A 24,262-nucleotide genomic window follows, 5' to 3' on the forward strand; every position below is an offset into this window, starting at 1 on the left:
CAAAAATTTCAAAAAATTAATTTCTTGACTTTGTCAAGGGATCTCATGGTGCTTGAAGTTTCCCTTTGCTCCTTTAAGGGTTCTCTTTCATCTCCATGTGCCAAGTCATCACATCTCATCATGGTTTTGGCCCCACATATTTGGGTACAAAACCCCAAACTTGGGTTTTTAGCCCACAAGTGACCTTACCAAGCCAATTCCTTGACAACCCTCTAGCCTAGGGTGTTGAGGACCTCCCAAGCTACAAAGCTCAACATGAAAGGCTCACTATCCACCAACTGACTAACTAATTCCATGTAGTTAGTGTTCTGCTTTGGTTGTCTTTGCCTGTCCTAGGAGTCCCCACAAACTCCTGAGCATCCCTAAGTGTAGTTTGAACCTCACAGTTTCTCCTACCAACAGTGGAGTTAGGAATATCCACCTCCATGTCTTCCTGATGCATCCCTAATCTGCTGCATTTGTTACTCCATGCTCTGTGAAGCCTAAGGAGCATTCACACCTGAACCTATGCTCGTACTAGTTGTGAAAATTCTATCACTACAGCAACTGATTTATTTTTCCTACTTATTCCACAATAAGTTATTTATGAAATTGCTTCAATAAACACTAAAATAAATATTGTTGTAGATATCACATCGTAATATAGAAGAAAACATATGCACAAGCATTAACACATTAACACATTGACATAGATATTTTGGACAACAGTCCCTGAAAAAACCCAATGTGGGAAAACCGGTGCAACAAGGGAGTATTTTATTATTCAGCGATTCTTTTGTACAACAGGGTGCCAAACTAGCTTACCCACAGAGAGAAATAATTCTCCAACACTTCTCTCAATCCCAGCATCAGCCCGGCTGACCTCTGCATGGCTCTCAAACCCTCTGCGTCAGCCCCCGCTTGACTGCGTCAGCCCTGGGCCTCTCTGCGTCACCCATGCAGGCCCAGCTAGTGACTGCGCAGTCTTCTACTGCCTCTACGTTTGCCTGAAAAGCCCTGCGTCTACCTCTCTTCCTTCAGCGCTGATCTCCAGTGACTGATCCCACCTCTCTGCTCTGTACTTGCTACCCCCTGATTGCTCACTAGACCACTGGTTCAATTTCTCAGCTAACCCCGCTCCAGAAATTGAACTGACTAGTCTCCCTCAGTATGTTCTCCAAGTGACCCTCAAGCCTCCTCTTATACTTTTCTCGTTGACAAATCAACAGCCGAGAATAAGTCCCTAATCAATGGCTAAGATTAGATCTGGCTTGATCCATGAATTTTGGACCATTCTAACATAGTTTTATATTAATTCACACTAATATTTATTTTCCCTAAGTTTAGACTTAGGGACTACATTAAAGATATTAATTATTTTAATATCTCCCAAACTATTTAGAATCTGCCCAAACCCTTTCTGGGTATTGGAGATCTCATGTGCCTTAGCCTCTCCACCAATTTTCATGGCTAGAGCACATCCGATGCTACCCCAAATCAACACTAGTCAATGTACTAGTGCTCTGTTGTTGCCCCTGATTCTACTGCTTCACTCTAGGTGAATCTATTGGCTGCTCACTTTGATCTTCAGCTATTGGCAACTCTCTAGACCTTTTGTACGCCTTGTCCTCCATGAACTTGACATCCCACCTAACTATAATTCTCTTGGTTCCTTGGATGAAGATCCTATATGCCTTCAAGGTTTCACTCTAACCAATGAAGTACCCTCACTCTACATATGGATTTGGCTTTGAATGTGTCTTGCCTGGAATGTGACAATATGTTAGGCAGCCAAATATCTGAGCCATCAATTAAGATTTAATCTTGGTTGTTGGAGTCCCAACAAGAAGATATAAGAAGGGATCAATGTGGTGATGGAGAATATACACCAGCAATTCGATTTCCTTGGCAGATCGATTTCCAAAGAGCAGCAGTAGTTGTCGAAGAGCCAGAGATCGAAGCAAAGACAGTGAAGGGCAGGGACAGTGAGTTTGGAGGACATTTTCTAGATCCAGCGAGTACATTTGTAGACAAGTCGAGATTTATCTAGGAGGTTGCGCAGAGGCAGCACAGACCCTCAAGAAGGCAGTTCGATTTGCTGAAGAGGGTAGACATTCTCAGTTCTAGAGGTCAAGAAGGAGTCCTAGAGTGTCGGAGAGATGTTTTCCCAGCTAGCAGCAGGTAGGACGGCTATATTAGCAGTCAATTTGGGTAGCAGTTGCAGCAGGCAGCATCAGGTTGATGCATACACTGTGTAGGCCAAATTGGATGGCTTTCTTTTCAGAGGCAGTCAAGTGCTAGATTTTCCCAGAGTGAGGGTAATTTCCCTCTAGTATTTTTTCCAGTACTTTTTCTGCAGGATTACCAGATTTTGACATCTTGATTATTAAACTCAGAATTTCTCATTGTTGCATAATAATAAAAACCCTCAGTTCTCGCACCAGTTTTCTCAAGAGTCAAGTTGGGTTTTCCCGGGGACTTTTGTCCAAAAATAACGGTGTCATATTTTTATGTGTGTGTGTTAGATTTTCTTAGTTTCCAGCTCTATTTTCTTCCACGACTTATTTTTGAAAATCACAGTGTGAGTTATATGGTATTTTTCGTAGAAGACAACAAATAAATTGTTAAATAAATTAACAATTAGAAAAATAATTTCCAGTTGCTATGATAGAAATTTTCACACCTATTTTGAGGCTCTGCGCAGCCTCCTAAAGATAAATTTTGGTCTCCTCTTTCTGAGTCTTTATAACTGGAAACTCCTCTAAATACTGCTATGTTGCCCCTCTATCACTTGCTACTCGATCACTGGCTCAATTTCGTTGTTGAATCACCTACTACTACAAAATCGAATTGCCTTGATCACTGAGTATCTGCACTGGTGTATCCTCCATCTACCTATTCTTATAATCTCCAATTGAAACTCCAATGGCCAAGATTAAAAACTTAATTGATGGCTAATATCATCTCCAAGTTGATTTGTGTGAGTTTCTAGAGAATTCTCACATTTCTAAATTAATTACTATTAATTAACCAGTTTTCCCAAGTTAGACTTGGGAAATTTTTAATTATGGCCAATTAATTTAATTGAGCCATCTCTATGTGGAATTTCCATAACTGATTTCTAGGTTTTGGAGAACTCTTGTGTTTTAGGCTTTAGCCTCTCCACAAAGTCTCGAGACTAGAACAACATTCTTGCTACAAAAACTAACATCTCCTCTTCTATGGACCTGCTCAAATCTTTGCAACATTGGGAACTAGAGTTCAAGGTCTCCCCACCTCCCTCCTGGGGTATAGCTGCATACAAAGTGAATTTGTCCCCCAACCTATTGGACAAATTATTGATCTTTGTCGAAGTTGTTGCTTATTCCTGCTTCTCCTTCTTGTCCTTCTTCTTAGGACACTGAGTACTGTAGTGACCAAACTCACCACATCTGAAGCACTTGATCTTTGACAAATATTTCTTCTTCTTTTCTTCTCCCTTTGAGCCTTGTCCCTAACTGGGACCTTTCTTTGCCTTCCCTTTTGATGCAAGGGCTACATTCTCCTCGTCCTTCACACCCTTCGGTCCTTTGCTACTGTTGTCGCTGATATTGCTCTCAACCAAAGCAAGCCTCATCTCTTCCTGTGTGAAATCGACCCACAATCAATCCCAACCAGGTAGATTATCTCGTCCAGTGATACCTTGAACAAAGGTTGCCCACTCCTGAGTGAAATCGTTGCACTAACTCACTCTCTTGAGGTGCCTCTCCAACTACTGCAAGCTCATCTTCGACATTCTGAGTTCTAGTGAGATAAGGAGTCACCCCTTCACCCTTATGCATCCTGGTGGTCCTCAACTTCTCTTTCAAGAACATCTTCCAGTTATCGGAAGGATTCTAGAAAAGCATGGTGACTGCATCCGACATTTCTTTGGTCGTATTCTTGGTCGCTAAGTGTGAGACTATATGATCTCGAACTCCATCGAGGATCAACTGCTTCGCCATGGCCATCTCCTTGTTGTAATTCTCTAGCTACTGTGAGTCTGTTGGTAAGGCTATAACTCTCTCCGCATATGTCTTCAGACCATGCTCATCTAGCAGGAAAGACATTATGGCCTTCCAGATACAATAGTTAGAGGTTCCATCTAGCCTATCTTGATCTCGAAGTCCTAATGAGGTCATTTCTACAAAATTCAAAACTAGGAAAATAAACAAGAATCTCCTCCCTTTCCTACTCGACTTCCTGTTTTGCAACTCACACTCCCTCATGGAATGTGCAGTTCTGCCTACTTCTACTGCTACTTGCAATAGAAATGTCGAATTTCCTCTAGAAAATTGATACTGCAAACCCTCAAGGAATATCCTTTATGTGTGCTTTTCTCTTCCAATCATGCTACTACACAAAATGCTGCAAAATCACTGCGCCTGAATCTGCTCAACGAAATATTTGATATGCTCACCAGAATTGCTTCTTGGCAACACCACTGCTTGCTGCTCCTGGGCTATTCAAACTTTTCCTGTATTTGCAATTGAAAATTGAACCCTTTTGCCCAACAATTTGTATTGCCTGGCTATACCTTTGCATAGAACCAGAAAGTTTGCTCAGAGACTCCCTCTAAAGCTACAAAATTTATCCTTCGCTACTAAGCTCTTGATTTGTCTTTAACATTGCTCTGATCATGTAAAAATTTCCTTGAAATGCAGCCAACTAGAATTTATTCTTCTAACGAATTAATTATGCAGTTTATTTTGTTACTACAAAATAACGAATAAATCACATTCCAATTTCTTCACAATAAAACGTTGCAGAAAATAAACTAGAAACTGAGAAAATGTAGCACATGCAGTAAAATTTACACCGTTATTTTTGGACAAATGTCCCCGCAAAAACCCCTAGGTGGGAAAGCTTGTGCAGCAGATGAGGGTTTTATTATCATTATGCAACAGCAAAAATTTTAAGTACAATCTGGATGCCAAATTGGCAATCCTCTTTTGAGAAAAATAATAGCAAAACTATTGAGGAAATTTTTTCCTTCTCCACAAGAAATCCTGCAACAAATTGTCCACTGAAACTGGCCTCAGAATACCCTTTTGTAGGTCTATGTGATGCCTTTGTGCAACTTGTAACTCGCATTTCTCGGAATTGCCTCTGAATCAGACATCCTGCCTATTGCTGCCTCTAGAAGTAATTCTCCAATCCTCTGGAAAATTATCTCGGCCTCCGACAATTGAATCAACCTCCTCTCCAAAAAAATCGAACTACCTCAATGAGACTCTGCGCAAGCCCCTGCACAACCTCCTGTGGAATAACTTGGCCTCTCTCAACTGACTCTTCCAGCATTGGAAACCTCCATCAGAATCTTTCCTACTACTCCTTTGCCTCTGCTACTGATCTTTGGCTCGAATTCTCTTCCCAGTTGAATCTCTGCTCTCTAGGAAATTCGATTTGCCTGGATTAGCCACTGACTTGATGTATCTATTTCCATCCCAGCGTCCTGCTCTTATAATCTCTTGTTGGTGAACCAACGACCATGATTAGATCTCCATCAATAGCTAAGATCATCTCAAACTCAATTCATGTGAGTTTCTAGAACGTTCTCACTTTTCTCAATTAATTTTGTTTAATTAATCGATTTCCCTAAGTTAGGCTTAGGTAATTTTTAATTATTGATCAATTATTTTAATTGAGTTGTCTTTGGTTGTTTTCTCCTGAAACCTTTTCTTGGTTTTCGGAGATCTTGTGTTTCTTAGCTTCTCTGACTAAATTCAAGACTAGAATATTTGTCTGATGCTACAAAAACTAACAAACATGTCATTGTTGCTAATGGTGGTAATAAATGTCTCCCAAATCAGTGGAAGTCCTCCAAGAGCAATTAGAACTAGCTCTTTGTCAGATGTAATTTCTCTAGCAAATAGCAATTGATCCTTGAGTTGGGATATCCTCATGAAGTATGACTGCACATTCTCCCCTTTGTTCATCTTAGTGCCCTTGAGATGATTCTTCAAAGAGAGAATATGGTTCAAATTGTTGACCTCATACATCCCAATCATACATCTCCTTGGAAATTTTCAACTTTGCAACATAAATAATCAAATGATCTCTCAGAGAATCAATAATAATTTTCTTAGCTTTGACCTTGCCTTTCACTTGGACTTGACAGCAACAGAAGCATTCTCTGGATTGAGTTCTAGTTAATCTTAGCCATCGATTATGTTTTAATCTTGGTCGATGTCTCAATAAGAGATTATAAGAAGAAATTCGATGGGGGTTGGAAAACACACTTGAGTGCCACTAGCAGTTCGAATTTACTGGCAGATCGAACTCCAGAGTAGCAGCGTTGAGTTGCTGGAGAGAGTTAGTGAGCTTGAAGCAGTGAGAGAGGGGCAAGGATACTGAGGTCGGAGGGAGATTTTCCAACCCAGTGAAGTGCATTGTAGAGAGGAAGTGAGTTCCACAGAGAGGCAGCAACAGAGGCTGCACATAGCTTCAGAGGGAATCCGTATTTTGTTGGGGAGAAGCAGTGATTCAATGCTAGAAGTCGGAGTGAGAGCCCAAAGTCCAAGAGAGTCCATCTTCCAGACAACAGCTGATCAGATAGCGAGAGAGACATAGTTTAGAGTTGTGGGGCACAGTACTGCGTAGGCTGACGCAGGGACTGCACAGAGGTAGCAGAGAGCAGCTCATCTTGAGCCAAGATTAGTGTCAAATCGCCAGTGAGAGTGAGATTTTTCTCACTAGACATTTTTTCAGTCATTTCTCTATATGGATTGCTAGATTTGAGCATCCATAGTTTTGTACTCAGATTTACTACTGCATAATAATTAAAATCCTCAGCTGCTGCACCGGTTTTCCCAAGTTGGGTCTTTCCAGGGACATTGGTCCAAAAATAACTGTGTATTTGCGTGTATTGGCATCTATTCTTCCAGCATTATTTTTCTTCCACATTATTGTATTTGTGTAGGCTGCAGTGTATTAGTTTCAATATTTACCGTAGGATGCAATAAATAATTTGTTCAAGTTATTTAACAAATAGAAGAAACTTAAACAGTTGTTGTAGTGGGATTTGGGGTTTTTCGAACTTTCACACAACTCAGCCTCCTAAAACAGGTCGAAAACAAGTCAAACTCTTCCATGTCAATGCTGGTCAAAACAATCCCAAACAGAAAGTCAATGCTGGTCAACATAAGTGCCTCTTTCTTCTTCTCATGTGTGAACTCAGACCTGCAATTTTCTAACTTGTATGAACCAATCAAATGAATAGATGACGTGATTTGTGATGCCTCCAAGTGATGTGACCTTAGGTGTATTTATATGTGGTTGATGAGGTCGAATTTCCTTACCCAGGTGGACTTGTAATTTTTGTGTGGTTATGGTTCCACATTAAAAGCAATATTTTCCTTGTGCAAATTAAATTCTTCCAAGTGCCAGTAGGGTCTCCTTAGGGTGAGGAGGGCTACCCCAAGGATGGAATTTCTCCTCGAGCTACCAAATTTCAACAGGTTTGGCCCCTCGCACAGTGAAGCCTTTCACCAAACCTACTAGATTTGTTGCAACATGACCCAACTAGGAGTGCCCCCCTTGATGTGGCATTCACCAGCCTTCAGTTTGACTGAGAGATGGAATACGAACCTTTTATTAGGAAGATGCTAACTAATCCTCATACAAGATGAGGGGTAACAAATCTCATCAACAAATTTGTTAATGGTATTGCATGTTGATTTTGGGTAGCATCGGATATGCTCTAGCTCCGAAATTTTGTGGAGGGGCTAGAATACCTAAGATCTCCAAGACCCAGAAATCCTTTGGAGAAATTCCACTCGGATTGTGAGTTATTAAAATAATTAATATCTTTAATGGGGTTCCTAAGTCTAAACTTAGGAAAATAAAAATATTAATGGGTATTAATAAAAATATGGGTGAGAAGCTTCTAAGAGACGAGGATCAAGTTTGTTTTAATCTTAGTTGTTGATTAGGGACTTAATCTCGGTCGTTGATTCATCAACAGGAAAAGTATAAGAGGAGGCTTGAGGGTCAGTTGGAGACACACCAAGTTGATCAAATCAATTCGATTTTTCTGGGGCGTGGTTTGCTCTTTGTTGAGAAAATCGAACCAGTGATCTGAGTTGCAGTGAGAGGGGCAGAAGCATATATTTGGATTGAAAAGGAGTTATGAGCCAAAGAGTACAAGGTAGAGAGGCAGCGTAGAGGCCTACATAGCCCAGGAAGGGGCTCACGCAGCGCTGACATATGCCAAGAGGGTCTCTTGCAGTGGCAGCGCATGATATTCGTCAGAAGTTTGAGATTTTGCAGGGAGAAGCGAGGTTCTAAGCCAGGAGGGTTAAACAACAGTCTTCCTCTAGCAAATCGATCCAGCAAAAGGGGCGACGCAATCTCCTAGAGGCAAGACGTTGGCCCAAGCAGTGATTGCATTGGGATTTCGCAGTGTTTGCTGGAGTCAGGCCACTCAGTGGATCAGTTGTGACTTGGAGAAAGAGGTAAACCCTCGTATGTATTTCTGGCTGTCACAATTTCTCTGAAAGGTTAGCCGGTGTGAGAGGCAACTTGTTGTACTCAGATTCTACTTGCTTAATAATACAAACCCTCTATCAACTGCACCATCTTTTTCCGGGGACATGTTGTCCAAAAATAATAGTGTCCCTTGTTGGTTTGTCTCATCTATTGTTTCAATTTATGATTTGTATGTCAATGTAGTCTGCAGTAGTGTTTTTCATCACTGTTTATAAATTGAATAACTTGTTGAATGAAATAACAAATAGGAGATGTTAAACCAGTAACTGCAATAGGAAGTCTGTTTGTAAAGATTCAGAAATTTTCACACTGCAATCTATAAACATTCTAATCTGAAAATTCTTTTGACATTATGTTCACATGGGAATTCTCTAATTGTTACCCAGATTTATTTTCTTAGGAATTGAGATGAACAAAATTGCCTTTGATAGAAAAAATATGCCTCAACATTTAGCTTTTTATTTCAAAGTGTCTGTAATGTCCCTTCCTAATTATTTTCCTAAGGTGAGAGGAACAATTTTGTCAATTTTGACATTTTTGGTCTAAGGCAATTTTTGGTAAAGAAAACTTAGGAAAAGTGAGTCGATGAGCATCTTAGTGGAATGTGGAGGGCCACTTACCCACAAATAATACGCACCCCATGGTAAACAATTCGATTTTCCTAAGTGAGGTTGAAATTAGAGATGGGACCCACATGAGACTCAAGGCCAGCAAGCATAAATAGGAGAAGAGAAGCATCATTTGGGGCTTTTTGACAATTTGAAAACTCATTGTTGCTTTGGTTGTTCAGCTAAGCCACAACACACTGCTTAGCACAAGAGCTTCCCAAGGAGTGAAGCTCCCCCTTTCTTCGGTGGACCTCGAGTGCCACCCACCCTAAGAAGGTTTTCCTTTTCATTTGGAGACCGGGAGAGACATATCCTACAGGGGATCACGGTGTTCTAGTTGAGCAAGGACACAGTAGAGAAGACCATGCAGCCTTGGAGGAGTAGAGGTGTTGGGAATTGGGTGTGAAGTGTTGTCGGAGTGTCTCTTGTTCAATTTCCAACCTAGAGGAGTGAATCTTCAGCAGGAGAGAGAGCATAACATTCAGAGAGATTTTCTGTGCTCAAAGATTATGTCATCACCTACAAGACTGTGCAGTCATTGGTGTGGGTTGTCTGGAGAGAGTCTTGGCCGAAGGATTGAGGAGTTGGGTTGCTGGGATTTTGGTTGGAGGCTTATTTGGAGAGGATTTCTAGCATTTTGGGAACAGGAAACGACAAACTTAGCTACAGGTGTAGATTTTTGGTTTCGGAGGAGGACCAAGCTGTGGGAGGTCAAATTTGGATGGTCAAAACTAAGGAAAACCCTTTATGGGTTTTTGGCAAGGAGTCCACCCCTAAATTTACAGAATTTTCTCGGTAGCTTTGAGGGGGGAAATCAGGTTCTGAAGTCATTCAGCAGTGCAGAAACATAGGACTGACGCAGTTTTCTGGAGAGCAGCACTTCTACAGCAGTTGGGCACTTTGTACTGATCACCTAAGGCTTGTAGTTTGCCTTGTGCAAGCCTAGGTGCACTCCTTCCATCTTTGATTGTACTCTAACAATTATATTTAATAAAAATTGGCCAATTTGGCGTTCCAAGTAGAATTTATCTTTATATGTGTCTTTACTAAGTAAATTTCTGTTTTGAAATTATTGCATGTCTTTGTTATCACTGTAAATTTCGATTAGGGACATTACAATGTCACTTGTAGATTATTCGGTATTATACTTGTGACTTTTGTATATGAATTCAGGTAATCCTCTATTCATTAGCCAGGTTTATCTTCTTGGGAATCAAGATCAACAAAACTGTCTCTGATAGACAAATTATGATGCAAACATTTAAGTTTTTTTCAGGAAATCACATTTATATTATCTGGTATTATACATCTGACTTTTGTATGTCAAGTATTCAAGTAATACATGTATACCAAATATTCTTATTTGTGGTTTCTTCACCCCAATTGATTATTTTCTATGAATTTGGCATGTTTTAAAAATAAAATATCTACTTTGTAACAAGGAATGGAAGGATGCCTTTGGCTTATCTTATTTTCTCCCATAAAGGTTAGGGTTGTTAATTGTTATTTAGATACAAATTAGTACAACAGGTAAAGTGTTCTGTTCTACTCTTCAATTTGATCTTTAAATGGACTATAATAAGGTTTGTATTTGTTTTGGCTAAACTGATTGTGATGTCTTTCTGGTAGAACCTTTCCATTCTGTTTTGTTTCATAAGAGATCTATACTGTTTGTTTTAATTTGAAAAATACTAGAAATTTTGTGATCTATATTTCTTTGTTTTAATTTGAAAAGTACTAAAAATTGTGTATGTTACTGTGACTTGGGCATAGACGAACTATGGGTTTGCATCGAGCAGTAGCACTCTGCATTGAACATTGTAATACTTCTGAAGTAGGAAAGGTTGCAGATGAAGGATGGTTCAAAACTATTGTTTTGGCAGGTGGAAGTGCATGTTTGCCTGGCCTGGCTGGTATGAAACTCAAATCAGTTGTTTTTGTGCCTTTTCTATCTTGTTTATGCTTTTCATCAAAACACAAATAAAAGACAGAAGGGATTTTATATTCGTAGAAATCATTTTAGAGATGCAGATTATGGGGCCCAGTTAAGGGTGTTGGTTCTAGGTACTTAGCAGTGGGCTAAATTCTGTCATTGATGTATCTTTTGAAAAAGTGTCACAGCAGCATAACACAAAGCTGAGAGCAATGCAGACACAGTAATGTGAATGAAGAGGGCTATTGAAAAGATGAAACAAATACTATCTTGATTCTTTAGAGTATGTCAGTATAGAAAAGTTCAATTATTGACTAATAGCCTTCCTCAAATAATTTGTTTCCTTATTCCACATTTGACCTTTATTATTTGACGCCATAAAAGCACACATATATAGATTGTTCACGTATGATAAATCTGACAATTAGGATAACTTCTATAGCACATCATATAAATTTTAACAATTTAAACCCTCCCCTTAATGTTCACATCACATCACGTTGACCAACACAACAAAACTTTCCTTCACAAACTTTTCTTTTCTCAAAGATTTGGTGCAAATATGTGTAACCTCATCTTCAATTTTACCAAATACAAGCTTGATGTGCTTCTGCAACACCTTGTCACTGCTGAAGTGTTGTTGTACTTCTATGTGCATTCCATGTACAAGCATTGTTGGCTAGGTTCTTAGCCAACTTGATGACACTTTGGTTGTCCAATAGCTCCATCATCTAGTACATATAGAGCATATAGTATCTATTGTAACCAAACTTCCTTACAAGTAGTTAAAACTTGTCTTGTATCCTGGAACTATTTATGGCAATGCAATATAGTTTGTTTCTTGCCCTTGACCTTAGGCATACTCATCATCATTGAATATCTCTAACCCTAGGTCTAGATCTTCCTCCTAGGTCTTTCTTGGAGAGCCTTTTAGCTTCTTTGAAGCATTGAGTCTCTCCTTGAATGGGCCTTGGGAATCACTTCATACCTTACCATTGATCCCATCATTTCAAATGATTTCCGGGGCTGCTTGGGAATAGGAGCTGGGAGCAACATTTTCAAAAGCTCCCGAGTCGAGAGCGAATCAAGAGCGAATTTATATATATATATATATATTGATCCATATATGTAAACAAAAGCATGTATAATGATGAATTAGATATAAAAAGCATAAAAACATGGATTAAACCGTATAGCATCAATCATTTAGAACTTATAATTTTCATCAACCACACGTCCACAAATTAGTAACATACAACATATCGTGTCTCATGATTCATCAATCTTAAAGTTTCAAGCTTCAAAATTCAATATAAAACATTTGTCATCATTGATCACTAAAGTTGTACTTGTAAACATAACCATTACCAAGTAACCAAACTATAACAAAGAATATCTAACATGAAATGAAATGTTTCAACTTTCTCTAAGCATCATATTCATAATTAACCAATGAGTTATAATTGCCAACTTCAAACTTCAAACTTAAATTGTCATATATTGTTTACAAAAAATATCATAATAAATATGAAATAGTCAACAACAATAAAAACTAACAGAAACTAGAAAAGACAAGTAAATCTATTATCTACTGTTTGGGCCTCTTGCCATGTGAAATGTCTAATTTCTGAGAAGCTCGTGTTCTATTGGGAGTTTCCTCCCGCATAGTTGGATGACCATGTCCAAAACTAGAAGTAGAACCAGAAGGCACATGACCTCCATGTGAGGTTGTAGATGGAGGTGGCAGCAGCAAAGCTTGTGGAATTCGAGCACTACTACTAGATGATGGGGGTGGCATGCCTATTGTTGTTGTTGATTGTGCTTCAAAATCATATTTCAAAAGGTTTCCTTCCATTTCTTCTAAATGTATAGCCCAATCCTCCAAATTATCTTCCTCTGGGTTCTTGTCCCAAATCATATATGATGTATCAACGTGAGCCCGCTCACAATAGTAGTGCACAAAAACCAAGCTTTTTGCCCAATTTTCATAGAGGTTGTTTCTTCTCACATTATAGATGAAGCTATAGGTGATCTAACACCTCACTGCAAAAGAAGTATTAACAACCTGTGAAAACACTTTTATTTCCAATTTTTCCAAAGGTCCCTCGCCACCATACATGTACCACCAAGGGACAACATTCATTCTACCCTTATCTTCCATTGCATGCAAAGAACCAAATATTTCATTTTGAGTGAAATATTTGCCTAATTCTCCATGCAATCTAGCACACTCCTCTCTGTCAGGGACCAACTTGTCTAATGTTGTCATATACCCATTTTGTACCTCTGAATCTGTATGGGGTTTGGTCCTGACCCCACCCCTACGTGCCGGTTTGCCCAACCAAGATGAAGAGTAGTATTTTGGCATAAGGATATAAGCTATTGTCACTCAGATTGTGCAGGCACCGCGACAACGGCTCGAGCAGGGGTTCTCACTTTGATCCCGCCCACTTCGTTCTAGTTGTCTCCCAACAACAGGCTATGGAGGGGTATTCCCTATGGGAAAAATATGATGAAAGACAAGTTGGGAACCAACTTGTCTGGGAGACACAGTTGAGTGGCCTAGCTACTTGGTTAAATTTAGCAAGACTTAAGGATTAAATTAGATTTAGAAATAAGACCAGTGGCTTATGGAGTCAAAATTCCTGTTTTTTATAAATTGAGACCAAGTAACCGGATGGACAACCACTGCTTAAATGATTAACTAACCTATATGCTATGCAAGTCCTAAGATCTAGATGTAATGCAAGGATCTTGGTTACTTTTAAATTATATGCCTAGTCTAAATGGAACCTCTCTCTTAACTGTTTTGAGACCAATCTTTAGAGTAGGTTGTGGGATGGAAGCCAACAGAAAGCAAGCAGAGGCTTGATTAATGATACATCCCCCTATGTTCCAATCACCCCAGTGCCTCCGACGTTACAAAGGCTGTGGCTTTGACAACTGCAAGGTCAATGTGTTAACCACTAGAAAGGTGTTGAATCCCTCAAGCTAGTTGAGAAAGGGTGGCCCTAGAGATCTATCAACCAAGCTTATTCTTTGAGGTAAATTATTAGTGCAAGCTAAGCCTAGAATGCTTATGCAATGGAATAGGTGAGATTCTTAGTTTAAGATTAGCTTAATGTTTAAGTACTTTAAGTTGTGATAAATCTTGAAAGACAAAGGTACTCATCAAATTATATGTAATCTTACAACCAAGAAAATGCCAATGTCAACCAATCCATAGGATGCTCAACTAAGGGTGATAATCCACTTAACAATTAGCCAAAGATCATCAACACAAGATACAAGATATTTCAATGATGATTATCAACAATATTATGCCAAGATTATGCTCTTTAGATAACGCCACTTATTAAGATATGTTAGGTTAAGCCTTAGATGCCAAGATAATCAAATAGATTCTTTGATGCCTTAGATCACAATGTTACCTGTTAACCAATTAGACAATATGACTTAGAACACAAGATATCAAGATGCCCAAAGATTTAAGATTAGAGTGCTTTAGAGAGTGCTTATTGGATGTGAACTTGAAATATATGGATCCACCCAAACAACAAATGAATATGTTAGCGCACTTAAGTCAATTTGCTACAAAACCATGAAATAAGAACAATATTGATCTATAGAGCATAAATCCAAAAATCTTATGTTACTTATCTCTGTATTAAACCTTAGGACAACAGCAAATAAATCAATCTAGATCCACAAGATAGCAAGCATATAGTAACAAGATATGATCAATGAGATGCTAATAGACTTGCCAAGTGAAAACACAAGCTAGCTAAAATACTTTTGATGAATTGTTCATTGTTATGTCAGACCTGAAACACTTATTACGGCAGTAAGAAAAGTGAACAAACCGTGAATTATTAATGCAATAACTTGTGCCCAAAATTTGCCAAGTGTTAGAGCAAGCTTGTCAAACTGAAAAGTTGGGATTTTTAGCCCTTTAAGATGTGTTATTCAGAAAATATCAGATCTGATTATATACAATTATGCAAAGATATTCCATCAAGATAACAAGTAGATCTAAGCTAGATATTAAATGCCCAAGTGGCCAAAACACTAGAAAATTTTTATTGTGAAATTATTAAGGTCTTGAGACCAGTTAGATGTGATTTTAGGGGCATCCAATTCATTGTTATGAAATGAATATGACAGCTGAAGCTAAACAGTGAGAGAATAAGTGTTTAGAGAGAAAACCCTAGGCCTGGGACCTTGTAAATTGCTTGCCCAAATTGCCAAAAAATTCTCTAATGATTATGCCACCTGAAAATACAACTTTTGAGTCAATTTCTCTGCGAAACACACCAAGTATTCAATCCCGTAATCAAACTTACCCACAAAGATGGAAGAGAGGGCAACGTTGGGCCTTGTAGGGCTAGCATTGAGGGGAAGAGGGCCTCGGAGGCCACAGACGAGGCAAAGGAGGAGGAGAAAGGCTAAGAAGGCTTGACGCAGGGAGAAGCCCTAAGGTCCATGACCTAGGTTTTCGAGGGCAACAAGGCTAGCCGCAAGCCTAGAGGGGGTTGCGGCCAAGAGGAAAGAGGCGAAAAGGGGAGGAGAGGTAAGGGAAGGAAGGATGAGAGGAGAATAGGGCCTCAGAGGTCTGCAACAAGGGAAGAGGAGGAGGTCGAGTAGCCTAAGGGCTATGGCCAGCCTTAGAAGAGTCAAAAAATGTGACATAGGGCCACGAAGAGAGGACGCTGGGAAGGATGAGGCTAACGCTGGCCTCAAGGAGCCTCAAAAAGGTGATGTAGGCCCCATAAGGGCTAATGCTGGCCAAGAAGAGGATGACGTTGGCCTTGGAGAGGCTAGATCTAGTCCAGGGAGCCCTAAAATTTTGAAACCCTTGCTCCAAAAATTTAATTTGCTTCAGGTTTTCAAATTGCTTCAGATCTTCAGTTTGCTGCAAATTCTTCAATGGTTGGCTCCACAAAAATTTTAGAGACTAGATTTACCCTCAAGGACCTAGATCTAGCTCTAATCCAACTCTTCTCACTTGATTTCACCTACAAAAATAAATTTACAAATACCCAAAACCCCAATAAATACAAAAAATCTCAAAACTCCAATTAGAAAAAATAATATTATTCAAATTTATTCACAAATGTAGAAATATACAATGTTTTTAAAAGGAATTTTGAGAAATCATTTTTTAGAGATTTTTTGATAAATAGCTAAGTATACTTTGAAAAATAAATGCAAACTACAGCCTTAGTGAAGTTAGATAAACCATATAGATATTTGAAATCCAAACAAAGTCAGCGTACATCCACAGTTTGTGAACTTGGAGCCCAAGGACTGGGGAATCTGCAAACACTATATATTTTCTTCAAGAAAGCTTGTTAGACATATGGCGAATCAAATCACCTAAGATAGACCCAAAATCTACCAATAGAATGTTCTTATCACCATCTAATGAATAAACAAACTTTTAAAATTTTAAGCACAATATAGGAATGCTTGTACCCAGTACCGTACCACAAATCAGTAGACAATAAACACCATGCCGACCATCCGTGTTTAGAAACACAAATGAGTCAATGAGACGAAAAACCTCTGAGGATGAAACTCTTGCCAAAATAATAAGCTTACCTACGATGTTACATGCATACACGGTCTTACTAGCATCATTTACATTACAAATTTGTAGAATGGGTTACAAAGACTCAATGAACTAATGACTGATGATCTGATCCTTTGAAAAAAATTTGTAATATTTGCTTCCTTTGAACTTTGACCAAAAGTGTGCAACATACCCCAAGGCATGTAGTGGAACATTAGGTTTATCCCATTGTGCACACACAAAATTGTAAATAATGTCATACAAGTTGGGATCTTTTGGTTGAACAATATCTTTTATTTGCCCCAACATGTTATCCATCTGCTCATAAACCTCCCCAATCACTAGTGCATATGTATCTGCAAAACGAAACATGTTATAAATGGACTTAGTGTATTGCAAAACATTCCTCACATGTCCCCAAAACAGACTGCCAAGAGCGGTCTCCTCCACCTCTTCAAACCCTCCCTGGTCAGGTGTGGTTGGAGCCCTGTCCTTTAATACCTACCAATTTTTACTTGATACCATGTTAGCCAATGACTCTCCTACCTTCAAAAGGCGCCTGAAAGTGACGTAATAGCTAACAAATCTAGTCTTCCCAAGCTTCAATAGCTCCAACCTTGACTGACTGCGGAGAAGCCCATGGGTATTTCTATGATTGGTAATAAATATTATCATTCTCTTACCTCTCTTGTACAAGTCACCAATCCATTTGTACTGAGGTTCCTTTTTCTTAATAATATCATGCATCGAAAGGTCCATTGTATGAACCAAACACCCAGACCAAAATATGTTGGGGCATTTATACTCAATGATTGCTCTCGTTGCCTTACAATTAGAAGCATTATCAATGATGACTTGGATGACATTGTATGGCCCAATACTTTCAATTGTTTGAAGTAATGGTTGTGCAATGTTGATGGCGTTCTTGAACTTTTCTAAGTAATCATGTGCTGAAAGGAAGACTGCATCAATAGTAGTCACACCAAGAACACTTATCAATGGCTTGCCTTTTACATTTGTCCATCCATCAAATACAATGGATACCCCATGATTATTCCACGCATTTGTCAATTTACCTAATGCATGTGTTATTTTTGCGTTTCCATGATCAAGTCCCACAGTTCTAGCTTTGTCATACCCAAGGCTCTTATATTCTTTAGGGGCATCATTGATGGCGCCAATCATTTCATGCCAATAAGGTGAGCAAAGAACATTGAATGGTATTCCACATTCATAGAGAAACCAGTGAATTTTTGCATCCACATCATCCCTACACCCTTGATCAAGGAAACATGATATGGTTCTATGCCTTAAAGGGGTGTTTGTGATTGTGCCATATCCACTACCATGGGTGGATGTTGATGGACTTTTTAGTCTATGTGATTGTAGACTATGGGTGTCATGTTCAAAGTCACCCTTTGATCTTTTAGATTTTTATTGGGTTTCCTCCTTTTCCCTTATGTATTTGGCTCTTTTTTGTGTTGACACACTTCCACAAATATTGATTCCTATTTGCCTATTTCCATCCCTTGCCATTTTCCCACAAAGATGTTTTTTGGCACGGGTGTTGTTGAGAAATTGTTAAAATTGGCAACTAGGGCCAAACTCCATGTGGGTCATCTTTTTCCACTGGAAAAATTGTAATCTTTCATTATGATTGAAAAATTACATGTTGTAGATGCCTTTTGGCATATGCTGTAAACAGATTTCAAAAATGGTGCTCAAAAAAGATGCATAGATCCTTCATCACCACGCAGGGTGTACAGATTTCCATAAATAAACATGAAAACAAGTTATTAATGTACAGGTGGGGAAGAGTCAGACTTTTCGCCCTTTTTTCTTCTCAACCTTTCTCCAACCCCCCTGTGACTCTGTTGGAGTTATAAGTGCTAGTGTTGTTTCAGCCACAGGTTGTGGATTGTCTTTATCAGAGTCTGATGTATCTGATATGTGTTGACGTTTAGTTCTGCCCATATCCATAGTATCTGATATCCTTGCCAATGCTGTGTCTATATGTTCCTGTGGATTTGTGTCTTCTACTGTTGGTTCTTTGTTCATCTGATTAGTCTCATTGGGGTTAGCAAAATCCATCTCTTCTTCCTCCTCGTCATTCGAGGGAGGTGGAGGAAATTGCCACCCCTTTACTTGTTTTTCCGTTTTCTTCTTTCTGCGGTTGTCTTTTTTGGTTGCTGGACACGTGCTTTGTAGGTGTCCTGTTTGTCGGCAAATTCGGCATCTGAATGCAGTATTTTCATAATCTAGAACCTGTGCCCATCTCCTTTGTCTATGCTTCAATTGAATTTGATCTGGCAAGCCTTTGTTGGGGTCTACCTCCACACATATTCGTGCAAAGGTACAAATTCTTTCCTCCACTCGCTGGGTGTCCATTTTGATGTAGCGCCCAATAGTATTTCCAATTCCAGCTAGTACTTGATAATTCCAGAGATGTATTGGGAGATTGTGTAGCCACACCCAAACTGGCATCTTGGAGACGACCATGTATTTGAATCAAAATCTGGGAACCATGGTGTGATGAAGAGTCCTGTGGATCCCCAGAACCAAGGTCCTTCTTGTATTACTATGTCTCTGTCTATTGCTGATAGAAAGTTCACTATGAAGAAACCCTTGGAACAGAGGTGTATTTCGCATTGTGTGGTCCAGTTCGTGAAGATCCAATGGAATAGATCAGCCGGTTTGGGCCAAAAGCAATTAAATCTACATATTATTGCTTTTCTTTTATATATAGTGTAGTGCTCAGGTGTGTCTATGTTGTATTCTGGGGTATGATTCAGCTGTTCGACAATGTATGGCCTAGCGTCCATACTTGATTGATTCGATGCTGCTCCTTCTGTGTTTTTCCCTTGTAGGATGTTTTTGAAGGAAATATTGCCTGGTGTTTTCCCTATTGAACCAATGCCACTTCCTTCAGCCCTATGAGGATTCTTGCTATTGACGGTTGTGCCCCCTCTGATTCTCAGATTGAGGATGATTGTTGACAGGGGTGCAATTTTGTATTCCCAGAGGTATTTTGTGTCTTGTAGCACTCTGCCCCATGTATCAGATTTTGTGATCTGATGGGGTATCCAAGCTATTGCATTATAATTTTCTGCATTTGCTTAACAGAGTCTGTCTCTTTTACCCAAATTAGTTTCGATTTACCATCCGGGGTTTTTACAAATACTTGGAAACTGTGAGGTCTTACCAGGGATCCGGATATTGTTTTTGGTAGATCTAACCCTGAGATTCTGCTCTGCGTCTTTCGCTCACCTCTAAACAGCTTATACAGTAAGAGGGCTTCCAGATCTGACCAGAAAAGGGGTCGATCTACAATACGAGGGTCTAGATCGAAGAACCCAAGAATCGATTTGTGCACAATGCCACAGATCAAGGGAGATGGTGCCCAATTAGGGCTCATTGGCGATCGCTCGAACAGATGGAAATCATGATCTGCATCATAATAGTACAGATCGAAGGTCTGATATGCAATAAACTTAAATGTTTCTTCATACCTTTGGCGGTGTTGGCGGTTGTCCGTCCTACGAACTCCATTGTTGCACAAGATAGCACCATCACAAAATGCGATCTCAGAAACCCTCGCCATTGTCCACCCACCTCGACGGGTGCCCTTTGCGTCTGCATGAAGTGCAGCTCCATGGCCATCAATGTCGGCTCCGATGATAATCAAATCGTAGTCAAATTCCGTGACGTGGCTTCCATTTCTGTAACCGATGCCCTCACTCTATATCCCTGCAATCCTGGCCTTCTCGTTGGCCGGGCAGCCAACACCGCTCTTCTGAAACATCGCTTGGCAGGTACTTCGGAGATTTCCTTGCGCAAACCGCAGAAGGTGAGATGAGAAGGCCCGCCACCATTGGAGAACCCCCGATTTCCAGCCCTGGGAGTCTTCGAAGGAGAAAAGGAGTACGAAATCACTATAGATTGTGCGGCCTGCATGACTACCGAGTTTCTAAACCCTCCTCCTTCCATGTGGGTCATCTTATTAATGGAAGATGATATTTTTCTTGGATCCCTCTCATCGAGAGGTGTAGGATTGATCTAAAGATCATTCGATTCCAATAAATGTTCATGGAGATATGAATTTATTTGTGTTATGGGACAATTCGTCAAGGTAGGCAAGCAACCAAATAAACCCCACTTGTGCTCAACGTTTTAGTATAAATAGAGGTGGCCTTCAAGTCATTTTCAACACACTTGGGATCTCTTCCTCTCTACTTGTCTTTGGATTTTAGTAGGAGGAAATATCCTAAGGGATAATGCTGCCCTAATCCAGAGGCCAGAAGCCAAAACTGCTAGGAATAGCCAGAATTGCTGGAACTGTTGAAATTGTCGGGAATAGCCAGAACTACCAGGAACAGTTAGAACTGTCGGAACAACCGGGAACGCTGACGTAGAGGGCAAAAGCTAGAACTGTCGAGAACTGTCGGAACTGTCAGGAATAGTCGGGTTTGCCAGAACTGTCGGGAACAGCCAGAATTGCCGAAACTGCCAGAACAGCCTGAGCATCTGTCTTCGAAAGGGAGCAGCATGCAAGGGACAACTAACTAACATTGGGACAATTGTATGGTACTTAGCAGCAAATACACCAAGCATGCAATGTTATAGCTAGCATGCAAGGGACAGCGAGCATGCAACAACAAGCATGCAAAGGACAACAAGCATGCTAGGGACAACAAGCAAGCAAGATGCAGCCAGCACATAGGTCAGTATGGCAACATGGTGCAGCAATGGCACATAATGCAGTACAGTGATGGATACAGTCACGATTAATAAAGCATGATGAGATGCTGCATAGTGATGATGGGTGCAGCATGATGATGAAATGCAGCACAACGATAAGTGAAGGAGTCACCTTGGAGAATCAGTTGAAGCAGCATGTCTTCAACTGATCTCATGTATCATCTTCTTAGAGATGATCTATGCTCTTATCTAGATAAATCAGTGTTGACCACTGTTGTAAATGTACTATCTCTCTCTCTTTGCTAAACTATTGAAGAACATATAAGAAGAATTGATCAAGGGTTTCCCCACATTGGGGTTTGTCCCTTTCTAGCACCACATCTTGTGTCCTCTTGTCTTGGCTTGTATTCTGTGATTTATGTTTTATGTTCTATCTGAAATTTACTTTAATGCTAATGTGATTGCTAATCTGGAAAAGATATTGAGCTAACTGTGAAAATTAAAATAAATTGCTCCAAGCATAGAACATACCTAAAATTAACATGGTATCGGAGCTGAGGTGAAGACAATGCCCAAGCAACAGTGAAAGAGCAATCACCGAAGACAGTTGGGAAAGGAAAAAAGATCAATGGATTCCTCGTCCCTCTTCAAATTCACCAAGGGTGAAGTCGAAGCAGAGAATATTATCAGAATGGCATAGCAGAAGTTTCTGATGGCCTACCTAAAGATCACTTCATTGGGAAGTTCGGATCTAAGGGTGGAAGGAAAGTCAGATGCCTTAGTTGCAATAATTTCGGCCATTATGTGAAGGAGTGTCTGAATGACAAAGACACATCTCTTGATGAATATAACAATCATTCTAGGGCATCTTCAATGATCAAAGAAATGACAGGTAATGCAGGTCATCAAGGAAATGGTCGACTCTTCAAAGAAAGCAAGGAACCCCAGGAATGAAGAATCAAATGTTGTTTTTGATAAGATAAAGAAGCATTATCTTGTATTGGCCCTCTCCTACAGATTCTTTGGGAATCTGGCTAATTGATTATAGTGCTTCAAGGCACTTCATCCGATAGTACAATGCACTCTCTAATTTGGTAGAGATGGAAACAATCGTGGGATTATACTTGGAGTCGATGCCACCTATCCTGAAAAGGGTGTAGGAAATGTTACCCCTCAATTGAATGAGGGTAACTCGATTCATTTACAAAATCTCTTTTATGTACTTGATTGCAAGAAGAACCTAGTGTCCATTTTAGCAATGGAAGTCAAAGGTTACGAGGTGGCACTCATTGATGGAAAGGTACGTGTTTGAAAATAGAATTTTCAAAGATGTTTTTGAGTTAAGTGTTGTATCAAGTTGCAGGAAGCCCACTGGGGACCATGTCCATTGACACATAGCACCGGAGGTCTATGAGTCAAATGGTGACAAGGATGCCTGAATTCAAAGAGAGCATGAAAGTACATGTCTGAGATGTACCGAAGGAAAATCTTACAAGGGGATCATTCCCCTCATGTAGTAGGTCCACATGTTTGGAACAACCCGAGGGGTTTGAGATTGATGATCAGGAATCTCACGTATGCAGGTGGAAGAAAGCCTTCTATGACTTGAAGCAAAACTCCTCGGGTGTAGTATGAGAGGATTGATAGCTGTCAGATTGTAAAGACCTAAAATTTTTAACAGGATATAACTATTCAAAATATAAGAATTTATCAATTTGATGTTGAGTACCTACCTGATTTTGAGTACCTACCTGGCTGAAGATGCTTCTAATTTGTTCCAATTCCCGCTCCCGTTACCAAAAGACCAAAAACCTCCCAGCCAAATTAGGTACAGTCTCAGCACCCAGCCCCAAAATACTTCAAATTCGAAGTATTTTGGCCCCCATGCCCAAAAGTCTCAAGAACAATTGCTCAAGCTCCATTATTCTCTATGTCTTCCTCTTGTCAGTTCCTCCTCTGCCTTCCCTTGTATCAAAGAATGTCCCCTTTTATACAGAACCCTTCCTCATTTTATGCTCCCAGAGACTCTTCCACCACTTCCCTTTTCTTTATTTGTTTTAATTTGATAAGTTCATAAGTTGCAGAGGCGGTCACTGCCTTCTCCCCTCCCAATTTGTTGACCATGCACTCTTATTTATACAATATCTCCTTTATCATAATGTTATGTTTCACTTTTGTTTTAAATCGAATTATTTTCATATTATTATGGTTTTGTATGTTCTTCTCTTTATTATATTCACTATATATATATATATATATACACACTTTCCTTTGACTTTATAGAATATGTTGTTTCTTTTGTAGAATAATATGTATTTCATAACTCTTTTGTACATAATACTTTTGGGTATAGTTCCTTTGTATGTAGTAGGGTACATACTTCCTTTGTTGTGAGTTCACTACACTGCATTTATCTTTAATTTTATATAGTAGAATTATATATATGTATTATGGTGGTGGTACGTATATCATATTCCCTACTATATTCTTGTAAGTTGGGTATTCATTTCAATAGTTAATTCGTTACCTAAATACAGATGTTTTTTCAATATTAACTAATATATATACTAGTGCAGTGCTACATATGCATGTCTTGTGTGCATGCTAATATCTCTATGCCCCCATTAATTTAAGATGGGTCCTTACATACACCCCTCCTTTAGAAAACTTCGTCCCGAAGTTAGGGTATATAAAGTATTAGTAATTATTTAGCGATAAGTATAATCATGTAAGGATTATGTTCCATAATTGGATTTTCGTTTAATGTGGGGACATTTTAAAATTTATATTTTGAAAGCTTATAGTTAAGTGTTTTTTTTTTTTTTTTACGACTTTAATATCCATGCTTTGTCCCAGTCAGTGCCCAAGCTATTCTAAAATCATCCTATTTTTCCTAATCTCTTCTGCTCCCATCCTATCCTTCCTCTACTGGAGTATGCCATGGTTTCAGCTATACTGATCTGT

General features: G+C 39.5%; 1 protein-coding gene across 2 annotated transcripts in view; it reads left to right on the top strand.

Moving 5' to 3' along the window:
• The window catches only part of ARP8 (actin-related protein 8), a 417,643-nt gene that overhangs the window by 329,737 nt on the left and 63,644 nt on the right, over positions 1-24,262 (top strand). For both annotated transcript variants that reach the window (XM_089424245.1, XM_089424244.1), the window contains exon 10: positions 10,869-11,008. In XM_089424245.1, coding sequence (XP_089280371.1) covers positions 10,869-11,008 — 140 coding nt within the window. The remainder of the gene's footprint in view (positions 1-10,868; positions 11,009-24,262) is intronic.

This window comes from Pinus tabuliformis, chromosome 4_2 (genome assembly GCF_031772625.1).
Source record: "Pinus tabuliformis cultivar Carrire ecotype Pingquan chromosome 4_2, CPIR1, whole genome shotgun sequence".
Taxonomy (NCBI): Eukaryota; Viridiplantae; Streptophyta; class Pinopsida; order Pinales; family Pinaceae; genus Pinus; species Pinus tabuliformis.